The 25,121-nt window shown below is 39.1% G+C and overlaps 1 protein-coding gene across 1 annotated transcript; it reads right to left on the reverse strand.

The window, feature by feature from the left end:
- Nucleotides 1–5,987: 5,987 nt before the first annotated feature.
- On the reverse strand, nucleotides 5,988–13,664 carry lrrtm4l2 (leucine rich repeat transmembrane neuronal 4 like 2). Its single transcript, XM_020631045.2, has 2 exons — nucleotides 13,329–13,664; nucleotides 5,988–12,932 (listed from the first exon to the last, which is right to left on the reverse strand). The coding sequence occupies exons 1-2, from the start codon at nucleotides 13,381–13,383 to the stop codon at nucleotides 11,311–11,313; spliced, it is 1,677 nt and encodes a 558-aa protein (XP_020486701.2). The 5' UTR covers nucleotides 13,384–13,664; the 3' UTR covers nucleotides 5,988–11,310.
- Nucleotides 13,665–25,121: the final 11,457 nt, after the last annotated feature.

Here is a 25,121-nt window from a genome sequence, read left to right on the forward strand (position 1 = left end):
CCACAGATCAGTGACCTGCACTGGTCACACAACTGGTGCATTAGTGATGTTTTTCTTTCAGTTAAAACAGCAACAGCCTTGGTAACAACATTGATTTTCATATATAGCCTACTGTAGGATACAAATCAGTGTTGCAAGCATGTGTATCGTTTTGGTTGGGATAGGTTAAAACAGGGACTGTTCAAAACTGGGACTTATTAGTGTTTTATAGATACTTGAGGGGACTCGGGACACGGAGCTTGAAAACCAGATGGTCCCGCTCAAACTGGGATGTATGGTCACCCTACTCTAACACACTGGTTCTAGCAGGTTAGGTGTGCAGCATGTTAGTACGGAGCTGTAGGGCTATACAAAGAAGTAACTCACACCTTGGACCTGAAAACCCAGGACTAAACCTGAAGTTATCTCACTAACACCATATCCTGCTTCAAGTTACCGGTCTCTGAACAGCCCACATAGCCTTTACATTTAAAGATGGTAGTCAGCCTTTCATCTAGCTTAAGCTAGCCCAAAACTAGCACAGCTAGGTTGACGTGCTGCAGTAGCTGTTTTCATGGTAAATGTGACAATAACTGTGATGCTAACTTAGGCTATTGGTTTAATTAATGCAAGTTATTAACTTATACATTTTATTCACTTACACCTAAATAGGGCAAATAAAGTTGCCTGTTCTGATATGCTAGAAACAATTAGGTCAAAATCGAACAAATGCAAAGCAATATTAGCATTCATTTGTAGTAAAAGTTATTTGTTGCTTTGTTTTGTTTTCACTTAATACCAGTGAAAATATCTGTCTCTTCAGTAGCTTAATGCTAACCACATTCGCTAGCTAGCAGCTGGCTTTGTCTAAAAGCTGATGCTGGACATTTTGCATCTATTAGATTTTTAAAAAACTTTTCCCACTAAAAACAGGCTAATGATGAAACAGGGATGTGAAAATTTAGGAGAGACTTAGAAAATACATAAAGTGTCAAAACAATGTTCTGGACAATGCTAATACAGCAAAGTAGGTGATACTTCTCTGTCTTCTTCTCTGTTTCTATAATAAGATAACTTTATTTTTTACACACAGTCATTTGATCAGCTGTAAATATAAAACATTTGATTAGATCAGCTTATACTTGTAATTTTAGAGCTTAGCGTTATAACAAATGAGGTTTTGAATGAAACTGTGAAGCTTGTAAAGAAGCAAGGACAACCAGGAGACATTACAAAATGAACTCATTATATCTGAAGGCTTGCTCTCTTTCTCACCCATAGACACATACACCCACACCATCTACCCAGATGAATGAGTGGTGTGGGTGGATTGCCTGCTATGAAGTGAGCACCCCATTTGAACTGGAAAGAAAAGTGAATCTAGAGAGCTTTAAAGAAAAAAAATCTGACAGAAATACTCAATGCTTTACTTTTATGATGCTGCTGAACTGTGAACTTCAACCATAGAAGTGACTGAGCTTTACTCCCCTGAAGACACACACAGACGCACAACAACACAGTTCAATGGGGATTAGGTGGGCGACTCTTTCTTACCTCTTTCTGCATGGACAGATGTAAGAAAAATAGTGTGGATTTAAAAGAATGGTGACACATGTTAAACACTGTTTCATTTGTTCAAATAGGTTTATTCTGAAGTCATGGGACCAAATCAAGTCTGAAGATAAAATCCAGTCATAGAAATCTTCTCATGAAGGACAAAAATATTCTGAGTATAATATTTTGTGTCATCTTTAACCAGATATAGAGTCTTTCCCACATTGGAGTTTATATTTTCCCAGATGAAAAACAATGTGTTTGCTGAATTTGGTCACACGTAAAGACGTATAGTCCCCACATTGAAAAGAACTCGAGCTCTCATTTGTTATGTTGCAGCTGAAACACTGCTGTGGGGAAGTTCAATACCCATTGTGTATGTGTGATATAAGGTGCTGGATGCTCGAGCAGTTGCATGGGTCAATCCTCATCAAGATGTTTAATGAGAGTTTTAATGACCCACTGCTCAAATTAGCTGAAGGGATGTGATGAGGTTATAGACTTTTAGAGAAGGCCAGCTGTTTGAACCTGCTCAGAGTTACAAAGGCTGCGTTATTGATCCCGTTTTGATTTTAAACGTGAAGTTGTATTCATATTCAAGTGATTAATTTTGGAGGAAGATTGTGCGGCTTTTTGATCCAGTAGATTCACAATAGATCCACAATTCTGAAGCCTCCGCACTCCTCCAGCGGAACACGCCCAATCCCCCTCCACTCACATAACTCAAGGAGTTATGAATTAACGCACGATGATTAAGCATCATTAAGCCCAAGCGGTTGACAAAATTGTCTTCGGCTCGAGCTGCAATTGCCTGTGGCCTGCATTATTGTGTTAGCAGGCTAATGTTAGCACACTTACTCATAGCTTCATATTGCACATAAACTGACACGGAATGGCCGAGATCTAAAGACACCAGACATCCAAATAATCAGTGAGTATGTTAGTCTTCTTTTGTCTAGTCCTTAAAACAGCTTTATACTCAAGGCTGTCCCGTCCATGTAAACATGATGTAAACACAACCCGACAACAGTCCAGCTGGTGAGACTCAAGCTTCTCACTCATTATAAACAGTCATGACTCAGATGTTTACATATGGATATAGTAGATTCCTGCTGTATTTATGTGTAACATGTTGCACATTCTTCCTTTAAAGATGGAATAACCATTATTTGTGCATAAAATTCATGTGCAAATTAAATACCATAAATGTGTTGTGTGGAGAAATGTCTATTAAGCATGTTTTTTCTCAAGCAAAACAAGTTGTGATATCTGCGGCATTCCCTACTGAATGCAAAGTTTTATAGATTAATTCATGTAATATTTCATTTCATTATGATCATAACATCACCGTGCTATATTTTAGAATTATTTTATGATGAGATTATGTCTGTCTGTTTGATAATTTTATTTTAAAAAAAAAAATACACAGTGCTCCAAACATGTGGCTTAAAGTGGTCCCCAACCCTTTCTAATCTTGTTTCAGACATGTTTGATAAAAACTATAGTGCCTCGATGTTTGGTGACATGAATTAATGTATCTGATTGTGACCATTTTATAAAGATTTACACCATTGGACAAAGTAACATTAAAAAAAATACATGCATAGAAAATCTCCAGCCTCGTCCTTTAACTGTTTATGTGAAATGACTAACAGCCACTTCATAACGCTGTAAATATGGAGATTAGAACAGCGGCTAATATGTGAATTTTAAACATGAGCATGTTTTATTTATGTATATGCTATTTTTGCAAGTCAAATTCCCTCTTGTATGTCATGTACAAATAATAGCATGTTCAAACGTTACTGTAACATTTGGACAACTCCCAGCCTACATGGATGTCCTCGAGAAACGAGTGCCGCACATTCCAAATGACCAAATGAAGACCCCGCGCTCTCACTCACTTATTTTCAGCTTACCTGCTCATCAGGTATGCATGAATGAATCTGTCCATGCACGGTGTAAGGAAGATAAATAAAACAAACCTGTTTAAAATGTTAAAATGTCTCTCTAGTCTAACGAGGCAAAGCAATTTGCAATGACAACACTGGTTGCACATGACTACAAAAATTATCATAATATTATTGAGATGGCTGCATTAAAGGACAGAGTGCATGGAAATTACATTTGTGTATTTTAATAAAAAAAAAATATTAACATATTGCATAAGGTATTAAAATTGCCACCATGTTAATTGTGCCAAAATAAAATAATTCAATATAAACCAAACAGTGATAGATGTTTTTTTTCTATTAATTCTCATCAGCTAGCAGCTAATTAATCCGTTCACTTTTCCTTTTGCCGCAGTAATCAGTAATCATGACGGCGTGCAGAAACTCACTTCTGTCTCAGGAGTAACACTGTGTGCAAAGGGGTACTTTATGGTTGGACCCTTATTCATAAATGTCATGAGTTATAGATTAGGCTGTGAAAATGTAGAGCAATCATTACTTCAACTGATTAGTGTGTAATTGATGTAAATACTGCATTGGATTGTGGAGGAGTCATTGTATTCTATAGACAGCATGCAGCATGAGCAGCATTTCTCACTCTGGCTTGCTGTTTTGAAACGGGATGATAATCACTGCCATTCACAATTAAAGAAATTTAAAGCATGTTCCCAAAAAAAACAAAAAATCAACAGCAAATGGCAACTCAAATCAGTGTTGAGGCGGCAGGTTTGTGAAACATTCGCTGTGATCAAGGGTGATTGTGAGTCTTCCAGCAGTTACGCCTCCTTCAGTCATATCAATACATGATTGCACTGTTTGTCAGCTGAAATGATCCATCCAGGTGAGAGTTTTACCACCTCATTGGCCAAAACAGGCAACAGCAAAAGTGGAGAAAATGTGATTCTCAAGGCAGAAGCATGTCAAATAAGGAGACAGCGTTAAAATGACACTACTTTAAAATGTGATGGAGTACAAGCTCTTCTGCTGACAAACCTTTGTTCTGATTAGCAAACAAACTCTGCAGGAAATGTTATTTTTTAATTATTTATGCCACAGTGTCAGCGACTGCCAAAAGATGCCACAGATTACTGAACACTATACTCCACTTTACAAACAAGTGAAGAAGAAGCTACTTAACGGAGATCAGAGCGAGCCCTGTAGGGAAATCCCAGACGCTCTGAGCTTCCTCTCCTCAAAGGCAGTCAAACCTCTCTGATCCAGCAGCAATCCAGCGCCCATTTTTACTGCCCTCTAACAGCATTCAGTGTGGAGTCTCCGTGGTAATAAAAGTGGGTTTGGTACTTTTTTATCTTTATTAGGATGTTTCAGAGGACGGTAGAGCTTCATGCCTCTGCTGCACTAATGCTGCCATCATTCATGCAGTAACAAAGAAGCCAAGGGAGCGGAGCCTGAGGGACTTATGTCACAAAGAGTCCCAATGCAGTAAACACTTAATAAGTGCCATATTTTACAGCTATTTAGGTTGGCAGTGTTCGTGGTGCTACTTTTACATCCAGTGTGTTGGATTCCAAACTTTCAGAGAGGTGATTATTGCTCGGTTTTTATTCAATTTGATTGGGTTTTTCAGTACATTTCACAATTTTTTTTACATTTTATTTCAGCTTTGCTAGATTTTAAATCATAACAATTATAATAGAAAGAATCTGGATAACATGTTTCACATGTTTTATTAATTTTTTCATTCAGTTTTGTCAAGTCAGCCTGTCTGTCTATCACATAGGCAGCTGTCAAATCAAAAGATTCTTCTGAAGAAGAGACAAGTGTGAGTATGTGTGTACTTCTGTGTGTGTGTGTGTGTGTGTGTGTGTGTGTGTGTGTGTGTGTGTGTGTACCAGTTTTTCAGGTCACCAAACAGAGAAAATGTCTTTTCACAGAGAAGTATAACGTTCCCTATTAAACCTCTGAAGTAGATCCTCTTGTGGACACTGCCTGCTTTCTTTATCATTGGTACCACATTGATGTTTTATTACTCAGAAAAAAACAATATGACGGACTGCACTGCTTATAAATCTTATACATTTAATTGTTGTCGGCTTTTGGTTGATTTCCCCGGTGTGAGAAGCAGAACCAGGGCAGAATCAAGGGAAATAAATCAAAAGAAACAACAAGGTATCATCTCTGAAGAAAGAACTGTATTACGGTTATATCATACAGTGAGCATGAGCGGCATGTGTTAGATACAAGACAGCTTAATCTTAGTGTAAATCTGTGGCTACAAGATCTATAAATATTACATGGAGCTGTGAACATAGCAGACATCTCGTCAGAGGGAAGTAAAAATGAAGCTTTAAAGGTCAAGCTGTTAACTGGGTTTAAGCTATGAAAGATTTCTTGATGTTAAGTAAACTGAAGCTGCTCTGAGATAAGTGTATGAATGAGAAAGTAAATCAACAAATGTGATGAATCAGTCTGGATGGTTGGGACAGCCTTTCATGCTATAGGTCTTGTTATGTTATAAAACATTAGTGAAAGGAATTTACAGCAATAGAAAGCGGTTTTATTGTGATAAACCTTCTGACCACTGGAATCATTGGTGCAGCAGAAAAAACCCTGCTGTGTGAAAGAAACACGTTCTGACTAGACAGACCACACTACAAATTTATTTAGACTGATGGAGGTTTCTGCCTCCTACAGCTTTGAGGAAACACTCAGACCAATTTGAATTCTTGCTTTCATTAAGCATCCAGTAGAAGTTCAAGTCTCGAGTGAGTAATGAATTGGAAAGATGAATATGAATGTGAATAAATGAATATGTTACAGTAGAAAATCATTTTCTTGGAAACTATTTCAGAATTCTTTGTGTCGTCTTGTTGGAACAATGATGTTATTCATGCTGAAAGGTCTTTCTGACTAGCAGGACTTTGACATGAGCAGAGCCAGCGAGGACTGTCCTCTTAGAGCCTCCTGGGACATGTAACAAAAGCTGTAAAGCATTAGTATTCAAAGGAATTTCACAGGTGGGATACAGTCCACAAAAGGAGGTGTAACTGGAAAAAAAAATCATGTTTTGGAGCAGGACAACTTTGTCCACCCACCCAAAATGTAGCCACTCACTTTGAATACCTTCATACTTCACTGACTCTATTTTCAAGTCACGTTAATCTTTTGAATTTAATTACCTGGCACTCATTATTTTAGCTAGCACGCTCAAAGGGACTACATGTGCTTTTCAAATTCATTTAAGAGCAGATGGGATGCTGCAAGTTGTTAAGATAAAAAAAGAAAAAAAGACAGACAGACAGACAGAAAGAAAGAAAGAAAGAAAGAAAGAAAGAAAGAAAGAAAGTCTGAGTAAGAAAAAGGGAATCTCTTCCGTCTGGTGAGCTCTTTTTATCCAATTTCAAACCTCCCTGGCTCTTTCATCCATGAAGAAATCCCTTCCAGTGGACAATAGGCTGCTAAGTACAAAAGGGAGAGCAATCATGACATATGGTCATGGAAACAAGCTTTGAGCAAGTTTGAAACTTAACGTTGTGCATTAGCACAATTAATTAGCTGAGATATACAATATACCAGACCACCATTATGTCTGTATGCTTACCTTATACAGCCAGCAGCTACTTAGCCTAGCTTAACAATCGACTTGTGCTCTGTCAAATAACAAAATCCGCCCATGAGCGCATCCAAAGCTGACTAATTGCAAAGTTATAATCGAGGGTTTTCATCAGAACAAAAACCTGAGCTGAAAAGTCCTGCAGTGTTTTGGTCACTCTGAGGTTGCCAGGCAACCAACAAAGATTTCAGGAGGGTTATTATTCATGCTGCAAAATACTCCAGGACATAATCAACCTGTGACCTGCAGCTCAGTATTACACCACACTATCTTTGGACAGAGCACTGGTGGCTGTGTTCTCCTGGTTCCCACTCTTAAAGCTAAGCTAAGCTAAGCTAACAGCTGCTTTCTGTACACTGTAAAAACACATAGTCGAGGTAACTTAACATTAACTCCAAGTTATTGTAATTTGTGATAACTCAATTTTTTGGTGTTGACGTCATCTCAACCATGTTAAGTTTTTCACCTTACAAAAACGATTCAGTTTAAGTTTAGAAAACAAGTCAAAAGGATTTACTTTTGAATACCCCAAATCTAAATCTATAACTAAAATGACAATACACAAAGAGGAGATATAGCTCACAATTTAAAAGTCTCTAGTTCACGTCTGCTTGAGCATGGGTGAAAAGGAAATACTGCATTGACAAAACAATTTGTAAATTCAAGTTATGTAAAATATAAATTACAAGTTAATTTGAGAGCGTTTCTTCTTTTACATGAACAAAAATTTACCTCAATTTACCATCTGTATCATTTATCAACATTCAGCAAATTCAAACATTTTTGTTTGTCTACATTTTTTTTTACAGTGTAAGTTTGACAAGGAAATGTGTTGTTTATTTTGAATGAGTACAAATGTATCTCTACTTGGCCTAAATTCTGTCAAATTCAAATTGGAAGGAAGCCCGGACACTTCTTTGTTAAGGTTAAAACAACTCGGTTATTTTTACAGTGTAACTACAAATTCAGTAAAGAGACATGTGTTGTTGATAATTAAATCCAAACCCCAGTGTGAAAGCAAAAAGCACATTTCCCCAAATATAAAGCTATTTATTAGGCCGACCCCCTGGATGGTAAACAGGTTCCCTAAAATGAAAATATGCATTTGAGGTATATTGGCAAAAATCCATTTGTTGTATTGTTTTATGCTCTTAAACCCCAAGTATAACCTTTGGCAAAGATATCACAACATTGCACACATGTTACGTTAGAAAAGATCCCCAGTGAGATGCAAATCAAGATTTCATGCCTGCCAGTGAGGACTAAGCAGCTCACCCCTCACAGCTAGTGTTTACAGAAAGCTCAGAGAAATCATTCTGCTATTCTCCACGTTTTTCAGGCATGATTTTACTCTGTTTTTGGCTCTTAAGTACCCTGTGGTGTAAGGTCCCTTGAGAATATTTTTTTTCCATTGTTCAAAAAGAAAAAAAGATTTGCAGGTGGAGTGTGCTTCTATTTGTGCATTGTTGTACTAAGTCAATACTGTGTACTCCTACAATTTTCCAGCCAAACAAATACCTTCAATAATGATCTGCATGATGCAGACCACAGCTCAGTAATCAACATTATTCTCTTAGCCAAACACACGGAAAAATGTTCTCAACACTGGCTTTTCATCATTCACAATATGACAAATCAAACACTAATTACGATAACTGACAAAACTAGATCAACAAATCATTTGTTCTGTTGAAATTACATTTTTGTATGGCCTTGCAGATTTTCCCGTTGGCCCTCAAATGAAATTCATCATATATGCAAGAGCTGGAAACTAAATATATGGATATAAATTCTGTTGGCAGCCTGCCTCCATTCCTGCCTGGAGGCTAAAGAAAGCCTGAGTCATGTTTAGAAAGTGAATAGGAGATCATAAATCCTTATCTAAACCACCTTTGACCAGTCTAAACCTTAAACGAACTGCACATGAGATAAGTGGACATGCAAATGGCTGATAACAAGGAGAAGGGATAAATCTGTCCCTCTGATGCACAAAAAGTCTGACAAACATACAGCTGTGAGTGGAAAGACTGTAGCAACCAATATTTTACCACTTTTAGTTAAGTCACACTGTAATATACTCTTTTTTTGACAGCTCTTGCATACTGGTTCCAGCACTGACTAATCCTGCCTGGCTTAACACATGCATATATGTCCCCTGGCACAGGTTAATTTTCTCTCCTCTCAGTGAGCAAGCCAGAAAAAAAAAAGAAAAATGAGACAGCGAGAAGGGGGAAGGAGAGGGCTCGAAGAAGGCAGACCACGGCGGGTGATATCTTCTTAATAGCATAACTGCTTTGACCCGTAACACACTGTCCCTTCCTCGTCTCCCTCTATTCTCCCTTCGCTTTTTCACAGTATAAGAGCAATATCTCCAAACCGACAGAGACTATGGTTACATAAAAGTATGATTCTTAATCTGTTTTTGGTTTCAGGGAATGTGTTTTTGTCTCTTGGACTAGCAATGAAAGCCATCGCCTGCTTGGGCTCCATTTGCACTAAAAGCAAACCTGTTTACGAGAAAGCTGAAAATATAAAAAAAAAAGGCTCATTTCTGCACCGGCACAGTTATGTACAGAGGACTGAATTGGGGCCCCCCCTTACCCCCTTACCCTGAGTGTGAGGTGTGTATCCCAGATAGAATCAATACTTTTGTCAATAATGTGGTGCTAGGAGAGAATTGAAAAGATGAGAGCCTGAATACAAGAGACATGATGGAAAATATGTCAGCTACTCACGCATGCAGCAGCAAATCCAATGAAATGTACTTCATGAGGAGCTCAACGTGTAACTTAAAGAGAAGAGCTGCACCTGCACCTCAATATTCTCATCACACACAATCTTTCATCCAATGACAGTGTTTCTTTTAATTATACAGTCATTGTCACATTGAATGCCAAGTACCCATATTGTCATGTCTTTACACAAACAATGTATAATTGCAATGAAAGGAATGAAATACAAAATTCAATATGAAGATTAACAACTTTACTTCTGACTCATCAGGGCTTTCCAATGTGTTTACATCCCATGTCGTCAAATATTCGTGCTTTGTCGTATCCCTTTGGCGTCCTATTCAGTAAACGTCTGTCAGCTCTAATAGATGGTTCATGTCAAAAAAAAACTGACATGGTTAATGATAGGTTGAACTTTATGGAATAGTTTTAGAAAATAAAATTGACACCTCATTTTGGTTTTGAGAGACTCAAACTCCAGTCTGGTGGGTTTGGTTGAGAGTTTTTATCGCCACTCAAACATTTTTTAAGGACCACATCACCATTTTTTGGAAATCTTTGCAAAGTGACACGAATGGGTTCATCTGACACCAAGAGCTGTGACAACCAGGAGAATTTGACGACTTGGAACTGAGCCCAGGTTTTTGCCTTCCTTGGACCCAATAGTTTCTTACAGCTGGAAAATGATCAGTCCTGAGACTAATTATGTGTTTTTTTCAAGTATGGTTAGCTCGTTTGCTAGTACCACAATGAACCAAATGCAACTTCAATATGAATTAGACCGGATCATTTAATAAGATCTTTAGTTGGGTGAATGAACTCATGCAAAAGATCTCAGGACAAGTATTCCCTCTTCTGTTGTTCCCTTGTTTTGTTGTGTGGTAGTGCTATATTAATAGCTGCACAGGACTGCCAAATGCAAAACAGTTAAATTGGAGGAATAAGGTGCATCACTGTAAATCTTCTGACCATAAATCAATAACCCAGGAGATTCTCGGCTCCTCCAAATAACACAGGCATACAGACAAACAGAACACACATAGATGCACACACACACACACACACACACACACACACACACACACACACACAAATGTCCTAAATTGCTTTACAAGCTATACAATAAAAATCAAAACTAGCAGGTAAAAAGTGTCTTCATTGGTTCATTTGTTCTATGGCAATGTAGTTTGTCTCAGAATGAGGTCAGTCTCTCTGCAGAGCTGACTTCTGCTGTAACAGAGGTCCAGTGGTAACATTAGTTCAGACACAGCTAACCTGGCTGACCCCACAACTGTCCTCGTGTCAGTCAGGGTGATAATTAGCTCCAAATATATCTTCCCGCTCTAGTCTTCTTCTCTGTGCACATAATTATATTGTACTATGCCTCCAAGAATTTCCCTCAGAGCTGCAGGGTCTATCATCTCACATTAGAGATAAAAACCACTTAACTTTGTGGAAAAAAAACATTTACCTCTGCTTAGCGATTGCAGATTTAGTCTCTTATGGTGGAATGTGCAGCTCAGACTTCACACTCTATGGATCCAGATATGGTGCATGTGCACGGCCTTGTCTCGTTCACCAGAGAATCCATCGCCTCTGAGTTTGAATGGTAGCTCAGATAGTACTCTTGCAGCTGAGAGTTTAGGTCCTGCTCCTGCTTTAGGGCCTTTTTCCTGCGCTTATGGTTGACTGAGTGCTGCTGCAGCTGCCTCATAGTGTTGGGGTATCGCCTCCATGAAACATAAATTACCAGGAGAATCAATGCTACTGACAGGAACAGCGCTACGCTGCCTGCAATAATTTTATGGAAAGTCATATGTTCAAACGGTAGCTCCGGGACAGAAGAGGAAGGGGGGTCAGGGGAGATGGGGGATGTGGGGCTCATGGTGGTGGACTCTGTTGTCTTTCTGTCTGACTCAGTAGGATCGACAGAAGAAGGAGTTAATCCATCAACAGGTGACTCGGTAAAATCCAGGTCAGTATAATCATAGGGAGACACGTCAGTTGTGATGTTCAATATTTGGGTTGAAGTGAGAATAAGGACAGCTGTGGATGAAAGAACATTTGACATTTCTGCACAGGTCGAATGATTCCTCACGACATCCACTACTCTCTCGCCCTGCACAGACTTGGGGCTGCTGCATATCATACTGATGTCTTTGGGGTCTTTGAAAGTTTTCAGCCATCCCATGAGCGGGCAGATGCTGGGGCTGCAGTCCCAGGAGTTCCCTGCTAGACTGATGGTGGTCAGTGAGGTCCAAGCTGCCACAGCTTCCATAGGCACACTGCTAAGCTTGTTTGATTCAAGGTTGAGAGTTTGTAAGTTTGGCATACACTGGAAAACTGCCGGGTCCAGCATTTGGATTTCATTCCCTGACAGGTCTAGTTTCTCTAGTTTGTTCCAGGTCCAAGGCACGCCTTGATTGATAGATCGTATGCGGTTCCATTGCAAATAAAGAGCCTGGAGGTTGGTAAGGCGCGGGAAAATGTAGAAATTAACCCTGGAAAATTGATTGTGCTCTAAATGAAGCTCCTTCAGCTTGAACAGGCCTAAGAACGTTGTGCGAGTGAGGCTCCGCAGGCGATTGTATCCCAAATCCAGAAACTCCAGGCTGCGGCATTCCAGAAAGGTGCGAAGGGAGATCTGTTTCAGGCCATTTGATCGGAGGTGGAGGTTTTGTAGCTTGCGCAGACCATAAAAATGTCCTGGCTGCAGCGACTGCAGTTGGTTGTAGGATAAGTCCAGATTGCGCAGGTTTGGTACGGCGCTGAAGGTATTGTTGTGCAGATGGGAGATTTTGTTGGAGCTGAGAATCAGTTCCTTAAGCCTGCGCACACCCTGGAAGGCTAAAGCATCTATGGTATGGATTGAGTTGTGATCCAAGTATAACCAGATAAGCTGATTTAGATGAGCGAACTGGTAGGGCAACAGAACCAGCAGGTTGTTATAGCGCAGAGACAGACCCTGGCATCCTGTGGAGATGTTTACTGGGATGTCTTGGAAGATGCCGGATTCGCAATATACAATCTTTCCTTCACAGCGGCAACTCACGGGGCACATCCTCTCCCCCTTGCTGAGCAGAAGCAAAGCAGCCGCCTGCAGAAGAAGACACGATAACCTCCAGTCCAACATCACAGAACCTGTTGGGGGCAAGGGCAATCAAAAGGATTACTTGATTACAGAAAATGAGTGCTCAAAGACGTTTAACCAAGAGATAATGGTGAAAATGAATCCTTCAAACAGAATATCCTGTTGTGAGGAGCTGCATATAGGGTTTGTCTGAGGCAACAGAATATATTAATCATAAGAATTGGTTTCAGTGTTTGAGTGAGCTACTTTTAATGTTTGAATATGTAAAAAATCAGCAACAGAGGAGCAAGTGAATGAAAAAGAATATAGCCTATGTTTAAATCCATACTCGTTTTTCTTTGAATGCAAATAATTCCATTTAAAACTCATACATCATTGAATAAAAAATGATCTAAGCTGTCGTCTTGGCTGAGGAGCTGCCAGTTTTGGAGAACATAAAGACTTACCCATCGTTACTGTGTGAAGGGGTAATCCTCTGAAATAAACGGATAAAGAGCACATGAAACTGCTCTGAGATGAGAAAATCACAGTTCATTCAGCCTCTGAGTCAGTCCGCATGCTGAGCATCACTTAGCCTATGTTTTCAATTAGAGGAGGAAATCGAATACAAAGCAAGTTTTCCGCAGCGGTTCGGAGCGCCTGATCTCTGCCCGACGCTCCGGGTGAAAGAGACGCCTGCCTGAACACTTGGGTTTTAGTTGGAGCCGCGGCTGTAGTTCAGCCCGCTGTGTGCGCAATAACCCATTTGAGCGCCGTTAGACTGATGCACAATCCCCCTCTCCATACAGTCTCTCTCTCTCTCTCTCTCTCTCTCTCTCTCTTTCTCTCTCTCTCTCTCTCTCTCTTTCTCTCTCTCCCCTCTCGCTCTCTCTCTCTCTCCATCGGAGGCGTAGGCGTCTTTCAGCACACAAACAAATCCAAAATAAGTAAAAACCTGCATATTTACTACATGTTTAATTAGCTGTTATTCAAATATATCATTTAACGAAATATATTTTGCTGATGTATTGTCTATGGTTTTGGCCATCGTCATTTTAAAGTTAAAACATAGCCTACATGTATAAAACATGAATACTGTATTATATGTTGAGCTATATTTACCTTGCTTGCAGGGCTATATGAATTCTAAAAAATAACTGACAATATTTGATGTTTCATCTTGTGAATAATGGGGTTTCATTTTTTTCCAGAGTTCATCAAACTTGGTTTTAATCCAAAGTTTAATGGAACTTGGAGTCAGGAGATGAGCCAAGTAAACACAAGGCAGCATACACAATGTATTAACTCAATGCTGCTGACAATGATGATGAGTAGGCCTACTTTGAGGTAGCGATCTAAGATTTAGAGAACTAAATCCACCTTACATTCATTAATACCTCCAGTCATTCATCCAAGACTGGCAGGAGCAAACAGGAAGTTGTGTAATAAGAGTGTTTGGGTCCCTATCAGTTGCTTATTGTCAAAATGATGATCTTGCTAACGGCTTTAGTGTGATGTTGTGACATCATCCCTCCACACTCCTAGGCGACAGGGAGAGTTTATGTAGCGAGATAAACAGGTAACACCTCGTGGCGTCTGGAGATGCTGCTGAAGAGGTGGCAACACCAGGATTATTTGGTATTCAGATTAACAGCCCTCATGAAGTGGGCAGGCTGCAGACAGCAGAGGGAGAAGGAAATGTGTTTAAAGTCTGAGGAGATATGAAAACCAGTAATTCTGTGTTCATTTCATACTCATTTTTCATACTTGGCTTTGAACAGACATCCATCACAGTGAACACAGCAGGGTGGAAAACACCATTTCTGACTACACAGCCTCGTGGAGTCTGACTTGAAATGTGTGGGAACAGCAACCCCTTGTGTACACTAAAAGAAATGTCTTGCTCTAAGAGCTGCTGGTTTAATGAATCCATCAAAGATAAGGGCGAAATCAGCATCCAGATTTTGCATGTGGTTCAAAGGAAAATGAGCTAATGAATTCATATCAATATTTGGCTTGGAGTGTGGAAATATTCCTGGACAAACAGGATTCCCTCTCATGCAGGTCATGTGGAGAAGTAATACATTTATGATCCAGCACGGGGGGGGGGGGGGGGGGGAATCTGCAAGTTGTGAAAATGAGCCATTCTGTTAAGATAATACCTCCCAGACTAAGGGTAGCGCATTTAGCATGAAATGTCAAACACAATTTGCTCTTCAAAGGGTACCCTGGCTGCCTCACACGTGTCTCTGGAAATCAAATGCTATTCAAGAAATGTGAAACTAAAATGTGGAGAAGTGTGCTGCCTGGCAGGGACACAAAAATACATGTCAGTGATGTGCTGTGACTATCAGGGTTCAGAATATGATAGAACCAAAGATACAAATACAGGAAATTCAAGGAAATCCTTCTTTCTCTTCTTCTAATTCTTCTTGTCCCCTCATGCACGATTCTCCTGTGGGATAGGTGTCATTTGTTTTGACTTAGTTATTGTCCTTATCCCCTGTTTGTCATATTATTTTGTGCATACTTTAATTTCCCACAATGTTAATATGTCTTCAGCCACCTGTTCATAACTTGAGTTCACTAAACTGTCAGGGAAACATAGCTGGTTAAGAGTAATTGCAGCAAGTAAAGCTATTGTGTTGTGCATTTCTTTACTCGTGTAGGTAAGATATGCAGTACAATTAAAATGAAGGCTTCTGTTTCACTGGATGTTTATTGGATGAATGTGGGTCAACCAAAACAAGATCCTGGTGTCACAGCATCAGTCCTCTCTAACCAACACGACATAGAGTACAACCATTATACCAACATAAAACCATTAGCAAACACTTGCCAAGAAAAACATGCTCTTACCGGCAGAAACCTGGAGCAGAACCAGAGTCACTGGTTAACATCCATCTGCCACAACAGGCTGGGCCAAGAAAGTGGAGCACAGGGGGATGCAGACATATGAAAATGGATAGAGATAAACAAACAGAGAGACAGACGGATAGGGAGTTACCAGAACAAATAATAAAGAATTATAATAATACCCAATAGTTGAACTATGACTAAAATAATAACTACTCAAGTATGACTGATAATTATAAATACAGTTTTCTGTCTGCAAATTACAAACGACATTTAATAGTGAGAGCATACAGCACATCACACTTTCACATATTTCACAATGATTCATTCAGAGGGCTCAGAATGTAACTCAAATTATGTTAATAACTGTAAATAGAAATATACTAATCAAATCAAGTCAAGTCAAACGTTATTTCTATAGCACGCTTCATACACAGATAAGTACACCAAGCCTGTGCATACACATTAAAGGCTTTAGCCTAAAACTGGTGAAAAAGGGTGGTTTTATTAATCTACTTGAAAAGTGCTAGTGTTGAGGCCTCTAGTCCTCAGGCAGGGTGTTCCATCTTGGGGCATAAAAGCTGAAAACAGCCTCCCCTACTTTGGAGTTTGTTGGTGGAAAAGTAAGAACACCTTATGCTTATGGACCTGAGAGTAGTGGGTAGCCAAGTTCTGGGTTTTTTTGAGCACTTTGAATTCAATGATTGCTTGTGGACAGCTGATTTTAGGAGGCAGGTGAATGAACCATTGCAGTAATCTACTTACTTGTTCACTTGTTATAAAAGCATGTTTACATTTTTTAGCTCTGAAATGAACAGAAAGCCCCTATTTTTTAGATATTTTAGGTGGTAAAAAGTAAATCTTCTGACTTCATTGATATGACTAAAAAAATGTCTTACTATCTGTAGACAAAGACTTGAGATGGGCTGCAATATTTTGTCTCTGACGTCTTGCATCAATGATGGGAACTTTGGATTTGTCTTTGTAAAGTTGCAAAAAGTTTTCTGACACTGAGTGAGGGGATGAATGGGAACCAAGTCCTGTGGATATAATGAAATGTAAAGGTTTGAGTCATCTGCGTGAGTGGGCGCATAGAGATTAAATAGCAGTGGTCAGAGAATCTAACCTTGGGGAACACCACACATTACACTGATTATGTTCAAGGTGTCTAATTGACACAAAGAATTACCTGTCTTTCAGGTAAGCTCCGGACCAGTATAGGACTCGATCTGAGAAGCCCATCCATTATTCTACTCTTTGCAGCAGTAGGTTAAGGTCCAGAAGCACAAGAACGGGTAATTTATTGGCGCCTGTGTTTATTTATGGATATCATTTACAACTTTAATAAGTGCTGTTTGTGCTGTTGTGGGACTGAAAACCAGACTGGTAAATATCTAGAAGGTTTTTTGATGAAAATGGTCTACTATGCTGTATACACTACATAGTGTACTATATCTGCAGAATGTCATCGTTATCTGATTTACAGACAGATGGATCGACAGATGGATAAAGAGATTTATTCCTTCTCTCAGCCATCTTCTACTGACCTTTCACTCTTCCCATGGAGCTCCATCCTCCAAAATAAGTTTGTAAGAGCAAAAGGTATAGCCGTGTCACAATATTAAAGTCACTGTTGTATGCAAACAGCAGATAATCTTCCGTGCTTATCTTCTGAAAATGGCCTTTCGTGATATTTGAAATATCTAAAAATATCTGAGCTGGAAGGTAATCTCTTGATAAAAGTCAGTGGCCTTTGTCTTGAGATGTGTGCAAAGCTCTGCAGTAATCCAAATAGTCCTTTTGCATTTAAGCAAGTAAAGTGATTGCATTTCAGTTGATCATTATATGTGACCTAAGTGAATTTGCTGGATGAATTTAATGTCCAAACAATAAAGAAACTGGAAAAATACAGTAGGTGTTTGTGATCTGAAACATTCTTATTTGCATGTTTTCTTTGCCAAACCCGTTTGGCAGGGGTTTCTGTGTAATGACCCCCCCTGATTCTTATCCCACAAATATTAGTTTTGTACTTCTCTTCTTTGAGAAAAGGATCAATAGAAGGAATTATGTGCATAGGAAACCTGTTTTAAGACTAACAGTGAGTGTTACAACATCCTGTCACTCATGCAAATATTCAACTCTCACCCACTCAAACTCTGGTGTTCCATTAAAATTGTATTTGCACATAAAGAACAAACAAGTTGGCAACATCCAAACAGCTTTCAGACTACAATCAACAACAAAAATCAAGAAGAGGAACAGAGAACAGAACAGGAGGCTATGAGCGACATGTGAAACCACTGAATGAGTTACTTAAAGCTGAATCACTTTACATGACTACAGTAAATTCTTCAAGATATAAAACATACACTGGTTTCTGTGGTTTTAAGACAGACAGAAAGAAAGAAAGGAAGAAAGAACTCCAATAAATTGACAACAAATGGAAAGTTTTGATTGATTATTCTTCTTTCCTCTCCATCATTAAATTATATTTAACAACAGGTATGTGGATATGTTTTTAAACATTTAAAAGTTGAGGGGGTTTTCAGCTTGAAACTCAGCAAATAAATGCCACCCATTGCATCTTCTGTGTTTAGCCATTACAATGCATGTGTAAGGAAACACCCTGGTGAAAAATAAATGAACTGTTGTAGAGGAAGAACTCCTTCATTTGTGATGTGGAAAACAGCTCACGGTGCAAGAACTCATCATGGTTGGTTGCTGCTTCTGTTGGTTCTGCATCTTTGATATTGCTCAGTCTCAGTCCAACTAATATCAGAGGAAATTTCACAAACCTGCCATTCTCAACCTGTCCACGAGATGTCCTCACATTTTCCCATCAATCTAGACCTCTCTGGGCGCAAAGCCCATATCTTAGAGGACTAATATGTAAGATATCTACTGGATTAAATCAGAAAAGTATCATACTTAGCCGTATTGGTCGGCTTCTTTGACAACAGTTCAGCAAGTATGTCCTCCTCCTAAGTTTTCGATTCTCGTCCAAAATGTCCTGTATTTGTTTTGACCGGAGAAGGTAGGCTGTTTTAAGGCACGCCAACACAGCCGTTTTGGATGGCCCTGTGTTTGCAAGTCATTGGCAAACCAACAGCGGTTTTAGCAACGGAAGTGGGCAAGCGTGGTGGTTCAGATATGACGGATTCTACCCAACCTATAAAGCCTCCGCATTTTTCTAATAAGCTCCACGACCAGAAACGTGGTAACTGCAGCTTTTTTGTACTTCTGTATTGGCTCAATTTTTCAGCTTTCAGTAACTGGTCAATGAACAACTGCCGGAAAACCGCATTAAACCACAATTTGGATTTAATCAATGTGAAAGTCTGACAGAAAAGTGTGATGAAAGGAAGACACACAGACAAGCACAATTTCCTTTTTCCAAAATTCAAGTTCACATCACGGTCGGTGTGACAGCAGGATAGCCCTATAGTCCTCACACGCATAATGTGAAAACTGCAGAAGGATTTGCCCCTTGTTACCTGACTCCATCATCATGCACCTGCTCACCTGTTCTTATTCCCAAATCCTGCTGACACACCTGCCTGTCATTATCTCATCAGTCCTCTTGTGTATAAAACCAGCCCACCAGCCCTTCCCCTCTGCCAGTTTGTCATGTTGTGCTCTTGCGGTTCAGCCACCTGTGCCTGAGTTTCTGCCTGATACCTACTATCTGTGTTCCGACCTGCTGCCTGTTTATGACCTGCCCGCCTGTCTGTCTTGCTCCCCTGCATCTGTTTACTTATTTGCATTGCCTTCTCGTGTCTGTAAGCTTTTCTATTTCCACAAAAAAATCGGAGGAGTTCTTTTTCTTCTTCCTACTCTTGCCTTGGCTTCCGCATTGGGTCCTCTATCCTATTCCCTCACATGCAGACACTTCTTTATCTGAAGTAGGATTTTAATGCAGAAGCCCATTATCATCGTCTCTATAATGCATAACCAGCTGATCCTCACAGGCTTGGCAGATGTGATTTTTCTTATGCATGACAGTTTTTTAAAAAGGTAGACTGCCATGTACAGGCATGATATGATCACTTTCTGGGAAATGTTACTGAGGGAATATTCTCTGAAGAACTCTCAACCTATAATACAGCGGTGTTTTAACTGTTTTTTTCAATCACCTCTTTCTCATGGAACTAACTCATGAATTTTGCAGCACCTCTGCTGCCTGTGTTTCAACCTGCGAATCGGTCTGAAGAGATGATTTGTGACACTGAGAAAAGAGTTCCTTGAAATTAAATATAACAACATATGAATCCAGGTCAAATGAAGTCTCAGTGTTTGAGCCTTGGAAAATGTTGAGAATCCCTTCTGGGGTTCTGAGTGTCTTCCATCACAGGCACGACTACACACACAAACACTGAATTGTGCTGAGATGAGGATCGATTTGAAGGGAATCACTTCTTACATATAATGAGAGAAAAGTCAATATACAGGTGTCAAAAGATAAAATTAAGTGTGTGCAGTATTTTTTATTTATTTGAGTCACAGAGGCAGCAGGGGACAAAGTGCCAGATGTTTTGGGTTGAGCCCACAAGTATTAACCTGCTGCTCGGATATGTTGCTTGTAATTTGCTAGGTAATTAAAGTCACACATTTAGAGGTCAGGGGCGGAGTAAATAAAACAGATTTACCTCTATTTTTGTCCTGATTACTTCACTATTCAAGCATTTTAGAGTTTCCGTGGGATTCATTATGCTGCAAAAAAAGCAGATCCTTACCTCCTTACCTTTATTCAGGGCTTAGTCAGTCACAGACAGTCCTTAAAGATTCATAGGAAGCAATTTGGTGGCTGAGTTATTTGCAAAGTGAGGTGAGTGCATATGGAGGTATACTATACCTTTGTTGATTTCTGGAGTTTCCATGCTTTTCATGTCAACAGAGGGACACTCTTGATTCTTTAGTTGATAACATCTTAAGAGACATAATCAGCGCTGCAGATGATCTTTAGATGTTGTAGTTGAGCTTTTATCAGCTGAGATTCATCGCAAAAGTAAAAGCCTCTCTCCTACCTACTGGTCTAGAGAGGGTGATTCATGCATTTGTCACATCTCGACTTGATTATTGTAATTCTTTAGGTGTGGGTTTGAACCAGTCATCCATCCAACGGCTGCAGCAGGTCCAAGATGCGGCTGCTCGCTTCCTAACAGACACAAAAAAAGGGGGACCTCATTACCCCTCTGCTGCATTCTGTCCTCTGGCTTCCTGTTCGCTACAGGATTGATTTTAAACTGTTGTGACTGACTTTTAAAGCCTGGAATAAACTGGCACCGACTTATTTCAATAATCTGATAAGTGTCTATTCTCTGGCCAGAGCACTTAGGTCCACCAACCAGCTGCTCCTGGATGTGCTAAAGACAATGCTCAAAAGCTTTTTCAGCAGCTGCACCAAAACTATGGAACAGTTAACCACTTCACATAAGATCTGCCCTGACCCTTGACTTAAATACATGCTGAAGACTTACCTCTTCTTTTTTGGCTTTTCCTTACATGATCAGATTTAAATGTAAACAAATCTCTGAATTTTAGATATTTTCTTGTACAATAATAGACCGTGGTTAAAAAGTGAACAGAGCTTCCAAGTCCGATCAAATCCATTTGGATGTGCCCTAAACCTGCAGCAGGGGTCCACCCTGCTGTTTATAAAACCTGTAAGTCTGATTGTATAGAAGTCTTTGAGAAAGTTGACCAGACCTCTCATTGATTTATTGCCTATGCCAAGTGTATAGTGAAAAAACGAGCGTTCCCATTGATTTTCCTAGTTATGTTTAATTAAGGAATAGTAATCTGATAAGTCTTTGTTTTCCAATCAGTCACTTCTCTCCAGCTCCAACCTATGGTCCAAACATGGTCCCTTTTGGCTTCAAAACTTAAAAGACTATACCAAAAGCCTTGGGGAAGAAATAGATTTTTTCTTTAAGTCTACGTCTTGAATTCCTCCTGTGTGGTTAAGTATACACCACAGTGCATAGTTGGAACAGAGGATGTCAGAGATACAGTGTCATACACCAAACACTCTTTATGCCTTTTAGAGTTTATAAAATGCCTCTTTCCTGAACAGTCATTCTTTTCACTTCTTATTCAAACCTTTGATCAGAAAACATATAGGCTACTTTGTGATCTCTGCAAAGTTTATTTAGACAGATTGGTAAAGTATCAAGATCTGGGTTAAAATTTGAATTTTTCTAATGTTTTTATGACTGTATGTAATACTTTGTAATACTGTATATCCACTGTAAAGACGCTTGGTCTAACTCCCATCTCTTTAGGGGTAACCAGACTGCACAGACATTTATAATTGATCTCTTAAAAGTTTCCCACAACCTAAAAAGCTTTTAGCTAATGACAAAAGTCTCATCATCCCACTATAACACAATACAGAGGTTCTCTGTAACACGCTGAAGAAGAACTCAAAGTTTATGGAAAATGTGTTGTAAAGAGGTTAGATGAATAAGTTCACCACTAAAAGAAAGACAGAGACTGACAGTCGGAGAACATCCTTGTTTAAGATTTCTCTGTTTGGTTCGGGCACTTCACTTTGGTAACAGCAACAAGCTGAACAGGATTGATAATGGAAGATTGAAGGCTGCCAACAAAAGCCATTAGATGACCTTTAAATCATAGCTGTACACGGGAAAGCCCTGTCAGTCATCAGTGACAAAACACATCCTCTCTACCTTGAGTTTGAGTTACTGTCTTCAGGTTACACTCAACCTACAATTCTACAATTCATTTAGCAGACGCCTTTATCCAAAGCGACGTACATCTGAGAGTAAGAACAGCACAAGAGAGGATTTAGAAAGGAGCAAACAACGTCACTAAGTGCAAATGAACAGCTTTAAGTCTGATCTGAAACAGGTGCAGACAGCCAGTGCACTGAGGCAAAGCACAACATCGACAGGCAGAGAGAAATATTCACAAGAACTCTTTATCCCAATCGTAATCCATGGCCTACAGAAACACAAATTACATCATCCTACATACCTAATACCACAGTCTAATGTGGGCCGTTCATTGAACTTGGCATTCTAAATCATCACGGTTTACAGCGTCATGCTTTGATTATTTATTTCTGTTGATTTGTTTTCATTTATTTTCATGTGGAGTCATGTTGAGTTGTTGTTGTTTTGCTCTGGGAGCAAAGAATTTCCCCCTACAGGCAATAAATGTTTCATTTATTCTGTAACGTATTCATTTGTGTATTTATTCAGTGTATTTAGTTTGGGTATTATGCTGTGGCTTTTGTACAATCAAGAGATTTTTAATCTAAGTGTTGTGTTCCATCTTGAGGTTTGGGCCCTTTCGGGGGAGTTTCCCCCAAGTGGACAATAAAGTATATCTTATCTTATCTTATCTTGAGTTGATAGCAGAGACGATTTTCTCGCCCTATCTTACAAACAACGTTTATTTTATTCTGCATGTAACTGTATGTCATTTAAAGGCTATAGTTGGTGTTATGATCCTTCAATACAATTGTTTCCATCCAAAGGAGTTGGTTGATAAAAGTTTCATGGCGGTTCCAATTAAATAAAAGCAACCACAGCAAGAACAAGCAGTTATCTTTCATTATATTCTGAAAAATCTATTTTAAATTGAAGTAAAATACTGTAGTACTGGTACACTGCCCTTATGATTGCCTCTTGACAAAGTCTTTGTAGTCTGTTTAACTACATCTCATTGTTAAAAATCCTGCCTGAGTTAGAGAAAAAATAAACTAATTTATCTTCCATTCTGAACATCTGGAGTAACAAACATGCCAATTCTCTGTGACGGCTCTATTTTTGCATCAATCTCAGAATTGTATTTTTCATTGTGTTTGAAATATTGAATGCAGCACCATTTGTCCACTTCTTAATGAAGAATCACACTAGAAGATATGAGACATTCAAAGCTGTGGGCAGTGTACTGAGTGCTGTAGCTGCCATTCTTCCAGTCGCCTTGGTATGGTTTGAGAGACAGGAGTGTGTGTGTTTGTGTGTATGAGTATAGGTTTCTGCCCTGTCCTTCAACTCCAGTTAGCAGATTGATCTAACAAAGAAAATTAAATCAATGACCGCCACTGAAGTGCTACATGCATCAGTTTTATTTTTGTTTTCACCAATTTTCTTTGTCACAAACTATCTGCGGTTTGAGGTCAAATGTTCATTAATGTCCATCACTGGTAATTACGCCACTCATTAAGTACAGGAGCAGAGGGACCCATTAAAAGTGATGACTTTGACCCTGACACAGAGTCCCATTATGGACCTGAGAGCACCCTTTGTTGATGCACGATGCATCTCAGTGCCAATACACAACAGTGAGCAGTGAAAAAATACCCTCTGAGGTTTTCTAACTTTTTCTTGGCAATGATGAAAAGATACATTCCAAACCAACTAACTGAGATAAAATACACAAACTCTACACATCTGTTGATGTTTTATGAATCTTTAATTTCACAAAATATATAAAAAATAAATGTTTTATTAGAAATGACTAAAAACTGGATCACAGACACTAGGAGAAGACATAAACTGTTAACCTTAACACGCTGACCTTTTCACTGCAGGCATACCTGACTATGAAACACTAATTAGGAATCATGTTAACACCGGAGAGCTTTCAGGAAGGTAGTGCGTGGAGGGAGCTATCAGTTAAAACTGCAACTGTGCAGGAAGGCAATGCAATCAAAAAACAGCACATGCTATAATGTGGACACTATACTTTGAATAAGAAACTGAGTCAGCAGGCATCACCAAAGCATGTAAATGAATAGTTTGGATGAATTAGTGAAGAAACTGTAAATTTTCTTAGAAGAAGGGATGAAAAGTCCTTTTTTTTCTGTTTTCTTTTGCAACAATATTTCTGTTCAAGTAGATTTTGAGTAATAGAAAGCACGAGCATTCTAGTCATATACTTCTATTGAAGTTACTGATTATTCTTACTTTTTTTACTAAACATATCATACATTTCTATTTAAAAATGGATTCTTTATGGATAAAATTACCAAAAAGCACAAATAACAGAAATATCAGCTGGACCAGAATGAGCTGAATCAAAATGCTTTCTAAATCTAAATGCATAAGAAAACTACAAAGTTACATGATATACAAATACATTATGTATAGTATAAGATCTTCCACTTCATGTTAACATATAATAAGAGGGGGTGGAAGAAAATCTAATCTAAGATTTGATGGCTTCATATTTAGTGAAAAAAGCTCAAGAGCAGGCTGTCCTAAAGGTTTTGATTTGGTATAAAATGTTCTCAAATATCTAAAAGCAGGGGAAGCTCACTTCCTCTCCCCCAGCCTTAGTTGGCATGCAGCCTATGTTCATGAGGACAATGAAGACTGCTTTAATGTGGGCTGCTGAGAATCACTCAGTGACCAGGAGAGGGCATCTCAAGTCCT

This window comes from Labrus bergylta, chromosome 2, assembly GCF_963930695.1.
Source record: "Labrus bergylta chromosome 2, fLabBer1.1, whole genome shotgun sequence".
NCBI lineage: Eukaryota > Metazoa > Chordata > Actinopteri > Labriformes > Labridae > Labrus > Labrus bergylta.

What these genes read in the sequence shown, in the direction of transcription:
- lrrtm4l2 (XM_020631045.2), bottom strand. Translation starts at nt 13,383, where the DNA reads ATGTGCTCTTTATCCGTTTATTTCAGAGGATTACCCCTTCACACAGTA. An exon ending in CCTTCACACAGTAACGATGG is followed by an intron (nt 12,933 to 13,328) that starts GTAAGTCTTTAT and finishes TGCCCCCAACAG; the next exon opens with GTTCTGTGATGTTGGACTGG.